We start from the raw sequence: 11,296 nt of genomic DNA, 5'->3' as shown, positions 1-11,296 counted from the left end.
TCTCTCTCTCTCTCTCTCTCTCTCAGGGGACTGTGTTTTTGACGTTTGTGGCGTGTAATTGGGTTGGGCCATAAACCAATATGGCCAAATTTATTTGTCCTATTTTACCATCATCTCTATATTGACGGTGAAATTGGGGTGGGCCTTCATGTAATGTGGTCGAATATTTAACCTATTTTAACTCCAGATCCATTTTGAGGGTGAAATTGGGATGATCCTAGCACTATTCCGCTAATTTTCTTGGTGTAGACTTTATATACCAATAAATGACCCAATTACCACTTAAACTTGGTATCATTCTTGTAGTTATGCGTCCCAATTTACCCTATTTCTTCACCTTTTTCCTGAGTAATAGGGTGAAATGTTCCATATTTATACCAACAAGTTAGTTTTATCAATTACTGGGCGGCTTTTGTAATGATGTAGTACGCTATGTCAAGTCTTCCCAATTTGACCTCCAAGCGTTCTGTCTCCCGTTCCAACTTGGATATGATGTAATAGGATCCAACATCAAGCTCCATTTCCTATTTCCTAAAGAAATATCCGACAATACAGTAGTTGGATCCAATTTTGTCCCAATCTCACGAAACACTCCACAATTTCCCGTTTGTAAATAAAATCTAGACGAAGCATTAATACGTCCCCAATTTTCCCAACAAAATCTCCATTTCCCACAAAATAAAATAAGATTACATCATACCTTAACACGTATCCAATTTCCCCATTTACCGCATCTTACCCAGGCTCATAAATTGGTAGTTTAGGGCGGTTATTGCGATGCCGAGAGGCCCCACATGCAGAGCCGGAGAGGGAGCATAGCATCTCTTTGCATAGCGTCAGCAGCGGAGCGTATAGCCAAGCTCGCTTAACGTCCGTCAAATAGCGGGCAGGTAATGGAGTCGGTGACGTGGAGCGAGTTTCATTTGTTTACACACCAGAACCCAAGCGGGAGGCTGGCAGGCAGGGGAGGGAGGGAGAGGATCCAATCATCCAACACCCTTCTAGTGAGCTGTTTACTGGTTAATTATCATATTCCGTAATCTTTTTATACGCCTACAGTATGTTATGTATCAGTAATATCTATATAATCTTCGTTGTTTTATGTAAAGTTTTCGGGGATTCTAATGGTCTAAAAACCCGTGTTGATTGTCTTTTATCTTTCGGTCGGTTGTGTCGTTTATACATTATGTCATTTATTGTTTTTGCCTGGCAGGAGTAATGGAGGGAAGGAGAGAGGGGGATCCAGCACCCCTTTTTAATTCGTGTTTATAGTTTAATTACACTATTTAATTCTATTGCTATCCTCATACATTGTCTGTTAGTAACTAATATATCAATTTTCGCTGATATAAAGTTGAAGGGTTATGTAATTCCGTTAATTGGGAGTTTACATGTTGATTGGCTTTTGTTTTTGCTCGGTTATATCATTTATATTTTACATAACATTAATAACAAAACCATTTTCTTAACCCAAACAAACTCTTAAATTTATAATATAGTTTAATTATCCTATCTTCTCTTCTTCTGTTATTAAGAGAGGGGGAGGAGACTTCAACACCCATTTACCGCGATTTTATGGGTTAATTACCGTAATGGATGACCTTTAGCTGGGGGTCATATCGTCTATACTTCACACCCATCTATAGTTTACGCTCGACCTGAAGGGGGAAACAAACTCCTCGTACCAAGAGTTTATTAATTAAATACTCTATTATATCATCTATTCCTTGGTTATATTACCTATTTATTAAATGATAAGTATATTTTTTATCAGTAATGTATTTAATCTTTAAGTTTAATAAGTGAAAAAAGGGAATTGAGTGGATTGTTATCGTCTTTTGTTTTTCACTCGTTTATGTCGTCTATCCTTATTGTTTACGTTCGGCCGGAGGGGGAATCCAATACCTGTTTTAATGGTGTTTCGTTAATTAGTTTTTATTATCACCCTTCTCTCTATTATTCTTTTATTAATAGTTTTTAATTATTCCCTTCTCTTTTGATACCTTCCTTCATTTATTGGTACCTTGCTTCACTTATTGCTACTTTGCTTCACTTACTGCTACTTTGCTTCACATATTGCTACCTTGCTTGACTTATTCCTACTTTGCTTCACTTATTGCTACCTTGCTTCACTTAATGCTACCTTGCTTCACTTACTGCTACTTTGCTTCACTTATTGCTACTTTGTCTAATATTAGTAACTTTTTTATGCAATTTCTTAACTTTTCTTCATATCTTCAAATCAGTTCCTCCCACCAGATCAACCCAGCGCCAGTACAGTCCCCCTTCACTAGTGCGTTTACAGGGACTCGTCAGGTTTTGATAGAAGGAAACTCGCAATAGTAAACATACAATGAAATCAAATTAAAATAATATTAAAACAAATTATCTCATTGTAATGATTTGTGGAATGCTTATATGGCAAGCCCCTGTAAACTCACTAGTGACGCGGACAGTACATTGCTACATTGTATCATTTATGAGTCACTCGGGATAATTTATTGCTCCATTGTAGTAATTTTTTTTTCCGCGTCATTACACCAATTATGCCAAACAGTGAATGGATGGTTTTAGTGGCGTTTTGTGGTCGAGTTGTGCAGTTTGTATCGCCTATAGTTTGTGGCGTCTATAGGGTTTGTTTCTTTGTTTATTGTTTGTTCGTTTATTGTCTTTGTTGTTTATTGTTTATGTTTGTTTATGTTTGTGTTGATTATTGCTTCTGTCGTGGAGAGAGAGATGACCGCGTGTCTGTGTCTGTCTGTCTGTGTGTTCCCTGTCTGTCTGTCTGTGTGTATCTGTTCCCCTGTCTGTCTGTGTGTATCTGTTCCCTGTCTCTGTCTGTCTGTGTATCTGTTCCCCTGTCTGTCTGTCTGTGTGTATCTGTTCCCCTGTCTGTCTGTCTGTGTGTATCTGGTCTGTGTGTATCTGTTCCCTGTCTGTCTGTCTGTGTATCTGTTTCCCCTGTCTGTCTGTCTGTGTGTATCTGTGCCTCTGCTTCTCTGTCTGTCTGTCTGTCTGTGTCTGTCTGTCTGTCTGTCTGTATCTGTTCCTGTCTGTCTGTCTGTGTGTATCTGTTCCCTGTCTGTCTGTCTGTGTATCTGTTCCCTGTCTGTCTGTCTCTGTCTGTGTATCTGTTCCTGTCTGTCTGTCTGTGTATCTGTTCCTGTCTGTCTGTCTGTCTGTCTGTCTGTTGTGTCTCTGTCTGTCTGTCTGTTCCCCTGTCTGTCTGTCTGTGTATCTGTTCCTGTCTGTCTGTCTGTGTATCTGTTCCTGTCTGTCTGTCTGTGTCGTATCTGTCTGTTCGTCTGTCTGTCTGTCTTGTGTGTATCTGTTCCCTGTCTGTCTGTCTGTCTGTGTGTATCTGTTCCCTGTCTGTCTGTCTGTCTGTTCTGTGTCTGTCTGTCTGTTGTCTGTCTGTGTCTGTCTGTCTGTCTGTGCTGTTGTGTCTGTCTGTCTCTGTCGTCTGTCTGTCTGTCTGTCTGTGTCTGTTCCCCTGTCTGTCTGTCTGTGTGTATCTGTTCCCCTGTCTGTCTGTCTGTGTGTCTGTTCTGTCTGTCTCTGTCTGTGTATCTGTCTGTCTGTGTCTGTCTGTGTGTTCTGTCTGTCTGTCTGTCTGTCTGTCTGTCTGTCTGTCTGTTTATCTGTTCCCTGTCTGTCTGTCTGTGTGTATCTGTTCCCCTGTCTGTCTGTCTGTGTGTATCTGTTCCCCTGTCACTGTCTGTCTGTGTGTATCTGTTCCCTGTCTGTCTGTCTGTCTGTTCCCCTGTCTGTCTGTCTGTGTATCTGTTCCCCTGTCTGTCTGTCTGTGTGTATTATCTGTGTGTCTGTGTCTGTTCCTGTCACCAATGCTGTCTGTGTGTATCTGTTCTGTCTGTCTGTCTGTGTGTATCTGTTCCCCTGTCTGTCTGCTGTCTGTGTGTATGTGTTCCCCTGTCTGTCTGTCTGTGTGTATCTGTTCCCCTGTCTGTCTGTCTGTGTGTATCTGTTCCTGATAGCTGTCTGTCTGTCGTGTAACCGTGTGTGAAGCCTTGAACCACACCGTGTAACGATCAATCGTGTTCCTGATAACGTGCGATAGCTGTCTTTCTGTCTGCGATAGCGATAGCGGTAGTATCGCAGACTGTCTGTGGCCATCGTTCCTGTCTGTCTGTCTTATCTGTTCCCTGTCTGTCTGTTGTATCTGTGTGTATCTGTTCCCAATGTCTAACATTGTCTGTCTGTGTGTATCTGTTCCTGTCGCGATCTGTTCCTGTCGCGATGTCTGTCTGTCTGTGTCTGTTGATCGTGTCGCGATATACGATATATTGTGTATCTGTTCCTGTCTGCTGTCTGTGTGTGTCTGTTCCCCTGTATCTTGTCTGTCTTATCTGTTCCCTGTCTGTCTGTCTGTGTGTATCTGTTCCTGTCTGTAACGATATACTTGTGTATCTGTTCCTGATAAATGCTGTCTGTATTATTATCATGTCTGTCTGTCTTATTATTGTATCTGTTCTGTCTGTCTGTCTGTGTGTGTGTATCTGTTCCCCTGTCTGTCTGTCTGTCTGTGTCTGTCTGTCTGTCTGTCTGTGTGTATCCTGTTCCCCTGTCTGTCTGTCTGTGTGTATCTGTTCCCTGTCTGTCTGTCTGTGTATCTGTTCCCCTGTCTGTCTGTCTGTGTGTATCTGCTTCCCCTGTCTGTCTGTCTGTGTGTATCTGTTCCCTGTCTGTCTGTCTGTGTCTGTCTGTGTATCTGTTTCCCTGTCTGTCTGTCTGTGTCTGTGTCCCTGTCTGTCTGTCTGTGTGTTACGTGTCCCTGTCTGTCTGTCTGTGTATCTCTGTTTCCTGTCTGTCTGTCTGTTGTATCTGTTCCCCTGTCTTGTCTGTCTGTGTTGTATCTTGTTCCCCTGTCTGTCTGTCTGTGTGTTCTGTTCCCCTGTCTGTCTGTCTGTCTCTGTCTGTGTGTATCTGTTCCCCTGTCTGTCTGTCTGTGTATCTGTATCTGTCTCTGTCTGTGTATGTTCCTGTCTGTCTGTCTGTGTGTATCTGTTCCCTGTCTGTCTGTCTGTGTGTTTCTGTTCCCTGTCTGTCTGTCTTAATAAATATCTGTTCCCTTGTCTGTCTGTCTGTGTGTATCTGTCTGTCTGTCTGTCTGTGGTATCTGTTCCCCTGTCTGTCTGTCTGTGTATCTGTATCTGTCTGTCTGTCTGTGTCTGTTCCCTGTCTGGTCTCTGTCTGTCTGTCTGTGTGTATCTGTTCCCCTGTCTGTCTGTCTGTGTGTACTGTTCCCTGTCTGTGTGTGTGTATCTGTTCCCTACATCTGTCTGTCAACAGTGTCTCTGTCTGTGTCCATATATGTGTTTAATTTGTCGTCCATGACCTTTGTGTGTGTGTGTGTGTGTGTGTGTGTGTGTGTGTGTGTGTGTGTGTGTGTGTGTGTGTGTGTGTGTGTGTGTGTGTGTGTCATTCCCTCGTTCATGACACGAACAGACAGACATGAACAGACAGGCTGGGCACTGCACACTTCCCCTCCACCACCATCATCTTCCATCATCAACTCTTTTCAGTCATCCCTTTTCCCCCCTTTCTCCCCTCCTGGCACCCCTCCCTCCTCTCCCGGCACCCTTCCCTCCCCCTGGCACCCTCCCTCCCCTCTTGGCACCCTTCCCTCCTCTCCTGGCACCCCTCCCTCCTCTCTTGGCTCCTTCCCTTCCCTCCCCCTGGCACCCCTCCTCCCCTCCCGGCACCCTTCCCTCCCCCGGCACCCCCTCCCCTCCTGTGCCCCTCCTCCTCTCCCGGCACCCTTCCCTCCCCCTGGCACCCTTCCCCCTCCCCTGGTACCCTTCCCTCCCCTCCCCCCTTCCCTCCCCTGGCACCCCTCCCTCCCCTCTTGGCTCCTTCCTCCTCTCCTGCTTCCCTCCCTCCTCTCTTGGCACCCTTCCCTCCCCTGGCACCCCTCCTCCCCTCCCGGCACCCTTCCCTCCCCTCCCGGCACCCCTCCCTCCCCTCTTGGCACCCCTTCCCTCCTCTCCCGGCACCCCCTCCCGGCACCCCTCCCTCCCCTGTACATGAATTACCATAACTAAATATTGGACTTCCATTAGTTGTGTAAAATGGTGTTTACCCTTCTGGCTCTACCCGTGTTTTAAAGCGAGTCTCACCTTAGCAATTTGTTTGTTTTAGCGCTTCGTTTTTCCTGTGATTTAGTTGGGTTATTTTCGTGTGTGTGTGAGTGTGAGGGGTGTTTGTTGTGTTGTGTGTGTGTGTGTGTGTGTGTGTGTGTGTGTGTGTGTGTGTGTGTTTAGGCAATATTTTTTCTCTTGTATCTTTTCCCTTCATTTATTTATGTATTTTTGTATTGATTGTTAGTTTGTCTTCCCGTTTTTTATGTCATTTCTCCTTTTCTCTCGTGATTTCGTCCTCCGTTTTCTTTGATGGATCACTTAAATATTTCTGACATCTTATTTCTCTTTTCAGTTCCTTTTTTTTATCAACTTTTATTTAACCAAAACGTTTCCATTTTCTGTGTTTATTTTCCATCACTTATCACCCATTTTTTATATCTTTTATTTATCTTTGTTTTGTCATTACTTTACACGTCAATTTTTTTTTTCTCTCTCTCTCTCTCTCTCTCTCTCTCTCTCTCTCTCTCTCTCTCTCTCTCTCTCTCTCTCTCCAGTAATACCCACAGTACCATCACCACCTCACGCCACACCATGTCCCGACCACTACATGTTATTATCACCCTAGTGGGAAATGTGAGACTATATTCTGTTAAGATGGCAAGTGAACATGTCCTCCTCCCAACTGTTGGTGATGTGAGACTGTATTTAATGGATTCACTCAAGTTACGACCTAAGTGTGGAGTGTCTTAAAGATTCGTGAAGTTATTAGTTCATCTAGATTTCAAAGTGTGAGATTGTGTTTGGATGGACTCACTTAAGTTACGAACCTTTGAGAATCCAACGTTGTGTAAGAGAATCATTTAGAATGGATACCTCACACCGTCGCCTTCCCCCCTTCTTCTTCTCCTCTTCCTCCTCCTTCTTGTCCTTCTCTCCTCCTTCCTCCTTCCCTCCACCCTCCTCTGCCTCTTCCCCAACTCCCCTTCTCCTCCCCACCTTCACCCATCCTATCCTTCTCAACCCCACTTCCTCAACCTTCTTCCCCTACCTTTTCCTTCTCTCTTTCTCCTCCCTCTTTCCCTCCCCCACCCCCTCCTCCCCTTCCTCCTCAGCCCCCGCTTCCTCACTCTTCACCATCCCAATCCTCTTATTTCCCCTTCCTCTTCCTTCTTCCCCCACCCTCTCCTTCTCCCTCCCTCTTCCCCTCCCCTCACCTTCCTTTCATCGCATCCCCACCTCATTTTCCCCTATTTATTCAACCTTCTCCATCCCATTCTCCAATTTTCCCCCTTCCTCTTCCTTCATCCCCTTCCTCTCTCCTCCTCCTCCCCTACCTCCTCCTCCTCTCCCCCACATCAATGTTTTATAGAGCAGCGCCAACATGCCCCCGCATAGGAACTCGGTGTTTAGTAATACTGCCAGAATTTCAATTTCCACTTTTAACTCGAGAGGAGAAAATGACAAAAAAAAAAAATCTTGACGCGTTCTCTTGGGAAGCCCGTCCAGATGTGGTGATTTTCTTGAAGGCCGTCTCAGATGTGGGGATTCTTGTAGTGGTTGTCTCAGGGATTCTTGTAGTGGTTGTCTCAGGGATTCTTGTAGTGGCCGTCTCAGATGTGGGGATTCTTGTGGGGGCCGTCTTAGATGTGGGGATTCTTGTGGGGGCCGTCTCAGATGTGGGGATTCTTGTGGGGGCCGTCTCGTTGATTCTTGTGAGGCCGTCTCACATCATGGGGATTCTTGTGGAGGCCGTCTCAGATGTGGGGATTCTTGTGGAAACCGTCTCCAGATGTGGGAGGTTCTTGTGAGGGGCCGTCTCAGATGTGGGGATTCTTGTGGGGGCCGTCTCACATGTGGGGATTCTTGTGGAGGCCGTCTCACATGTGGGGATTCTTGTGGGGGCCGTCTCAGATGTGGGGATTCTTGTGGGGGCCGTCTCACATGTGGGGATTCTTGTGGAGGCCGTCTCACATGTGGGGATTCTAGTGGAGGCCGTCTCAGATGTGGGGATTTTATTTCCGAGACTCCCTTATGGAAAAAGTCATTTAATATTGAGAATTACCTTCTGATTTAAAGATTCACTTAAGGAAATGAACGAATTAATGCTGAGGAAATTTCATCTGAATTTGGTATTAATGTGGGTGGGATTTTTTTTTAAGCAACTGGGAGTGAGTTAGAGGTGAGTTTTAGTTTATATACAACTACTATTACTACTACTACTACTACTACTACTACTACTACTAATAATAATAATAATAATAATAATAATAATAATAATAATAATAATAATAATAATAATAAATCGAATTTTTTCCGAATCTGAAAATTTTAATTCATAAATTCTTAGGTCGCAATTATAACCACACACACACACACACACACACACACACACACACACACACACACACACACACACACACACACACACACACACTATCAACCCTCTCCCATTATACAGTACAGAATATATACCATTCCCATCACTTAACCCTCACTCCCACACCCATTCCCATCACACCAATTCCTCCCTCTGCATCCCACACCACAAACCGGTTATAGAGAAGGGGTAAAGGGTGCAAGAGGAGAGAGTAAATGAGGGGAATAGGGAGAGGGGACAAAAACAGACTCACACGGTTAAATGGAAATGGGGAAAGACAATTGGGAAAGCCATTATCATAGTGAGGGGAAAGAGGGTGACGGTCGTTGGGCAATTAGTCAAAAGAGCTGTTATTGTCCTTGGTTGTTATTTGAGGTTAACATGCTAACTGGTGATTGGGTGGTTTGGGTGGTAGGGGATTTGGGCTGGAAGAGGCAAATATGGCGGTTTTCCTGCGTTGAGACCTCTACCACTGATGGTGACTCGGGGGGTAGAGAACTGATAGAGAACTGTGCTGAGAGAGAGATCAGTTTATTGAAGTTCAGTGAAGTAAGAGACCGAACACACACACACACACACACACACACACACACACACACACACACACACACACACACACCACAGCCAGAGTAACAAAACGCCAGAGACCTTACATTATATTATTAAACCATTAGGCGGACGTTATATTTAATTTGCTGGTCAGTGTGTGTGTGTGTGTGTGTGTGTGTGTGTGAGTGTGTGTGTGTGTGTGTGTGTGTTTGTTTCTTTTGTTGTCTTAGGAGGTGTTTTAGTTGTTGTAGTGAATGTTGTGGTGGCTGCTATAATGGTTGTAGTGGTTGTTGTTGTTGTAATTGTTGTTATTGATAGGGGGGGTGTTATTCTTGTTGGTGTAGTTGTGATTATTGTGGCTATTGTTGTTGTTTTTCTTGGCCTCACTGTCATACCTTAAGTGAGACAGGTGGGGTCTTTACGTCTCCAGGTACTAGAACATTGTAATTAAGAATCTTTGAGAATCCATTTTGTTTTGTTCTATCGTAAGTGTTTCTAGATACGTTCTCACATCGGCTAATAAGAAAAATTTAACGTGAGAACCTTGAGAATCCATTTTTTTCTCTTAGTTTATGTGGGGTCTATTATGGTCTCAGGTCTCCAGTTACTGTGGAAATTTATCTCAGGGATCCTGTGAGAGTTCATCTTTGTACAGTAGCTTGAGTGAGCCAGGGAGATGCAGAGACACACACACGAGAGGTCTTTTGTTTACCCATCAACCTCTTATAAAGAATCTGGTACGACAATTCCCTCGGGAAATGTACGATAACGTCAAACAAGTGGGTGTGTGTGTGTGTGTGTGTGTGAGTGTGTGTGTGTGAGTGTGTGTGTGTGAGTGTGTGTGAAAGCCTGTCATCAATATCTCCTCCCTCTCTCCCTCTCCCTCCCTTCCTCTCCTCCCTCATGACAGAGTCGTAACAGACCGACTAACATAACAGACGGCACAGACAAACACAGTATCACAGAGCCAATAATATCAACAATAAATTTAACATTATGACACAACCATTTCACTGGGATTTTCTCCTGAAGCACAGATTCCCCCCTCCCCCCCTAGGCAGCAGTACCAAGACGTCCTCAATAAATGTACATTACACTGGGCTGCTTGAGATACGATAATGGTCCATAAATATAGCAAGCCAGTGTTGCCAACCATGTTATTACCGAGTCCTGTATTTTACGGAACTTGTTATGCTGTAATGTTGGAATGTATTTGGTTCAGGAGAGAAAAAGGAGGGAAAAAATACCACCTTTTGAAGTTTGTTGAAGATGTAGTGATAGGATTTATACACCTTTATGAAGTAATAATGATAGTACAGGTATACAGTTCAGGTGTTTAAGTACGTTAGTATTGGCTTAAGTCTTAGGGGTTCCCACTTAAGTATTTAAGTTTCCGCCTTAAGTACAATACAGTAACCCGATCCATAAAAGGTTCTTAAGTTAGATTTTTCTATTAACTACAGGTGTAAAAAAGTAACTCACTGACTCACTTAAGATTCAGAGATTCCCAAAGATTCTTACGTCAAATCTTATCCCCAAAAGTAACTCACTGACTCACTTAACACACAGAGATTCTCAAAGATTCTTACGTCAAAACTTATCCCCAAACTCTAATGTAAAAACGTATCTAACTTACACAAAGATGGCGCGGACAAAATGGCACCAATATTCCACTGAGACTTGACCGTAAACAGATGCATAAGGGCCTCATCTTAAGTTACAGGGAGGAGATAAGTGTGTGTCGTAAGTGTGTCTGTGTGTGTGTGTGTCGTAAGTGTGTGTGTGTGTGTGTGTAGTAAGTGTGTGTGTGTGTGTGTGTGTCGTAAGTGTGTCTGTGTGTGTGTGTGTGTCGTAAGTGTGTGTGTGTGTGAATATGGTTGTTAATGAAGAACGAATGAGACGCAGAGTTCCGCAATTGAATATAGATTTGTGGTTATTGTGTGTGTGTGTGTGTGTGTGTGTGTGTGTGTGTGTTCCAGTGTTTTATCTGTTCCTGCTCACCTGTCTGTTTTTCTATCTATCTATCTATCTATCTATCTATCTATCCAAATGTATTTATACCGGCCCTTCACTTTTAATACATTAATACAAGAATACATCCATTCATACAGCCGTATTACCAACCAATACAGAGGCACCGTAGCACCTGGCCGGGGTCTGGCGTTAATTAAGGGGCAGGGTGGGAGGGAGTTGAGATACCATCACTGAGATAAGGGGCTGACCCATACGACGAGAGAGAGAGAGAGAGAGAGAGAGAGAGAGAGAGAGA

The 11,296-nt window shown here is 43.9% G+C and overlaps 1 protein-coding gene across 1 annotated transcript in view; it reads right to left on the bottom strand.

Moving 5' to 3' along the window:
* LOC121862714 (uncharacterized protein PB18E9.04c-like) overlaps positions 1-10,727 on the bottom strand; it is a 17,931-nt gene extending 7,204 nt beyond the window's left edge. Inside the window, exons 1-2 of the mRNA XM_042361029.1 lie at positions 10,664-10,727; positions 7,829-8,129 (exon numbers count right to left, since the gene is read on the bottom strand). Coding sequence (XP_042216963.1) covers positions 7,829-8,129; positions 10,664-10,727 — 365 coding nt within the window. The remainder of the gene's footprint in view (positions 1-7,828; positions 8,130-10,663) is intronic.
* Between the last annotated feature and the right edge of the window lie 569 nt (positions 10,728-11,296).

The sequence above is a fragment of the Homarus americanus genome, unplaced genomic scaffold (assembly GCF_018991925.1).
Source record: "Homarus americanus isolate GMGI-L3 unplaced genomic scaffold, GMGI_Hamer_2.0 scaffold17787, whole genome shotgun sequence".
In the NCBI taxonomy this organism is placed as follows: domain Eukaryota; kingdom Metazoa; phylum Arthropoda; class Malacostraca; order Decapoda; family Nephropidae; genus Homarus; species Homarus americanus.
Note: the sequence above shows the minus strand (reverse complement) of the source record. Positions and strands in the feature narration are given on the sequence as shown.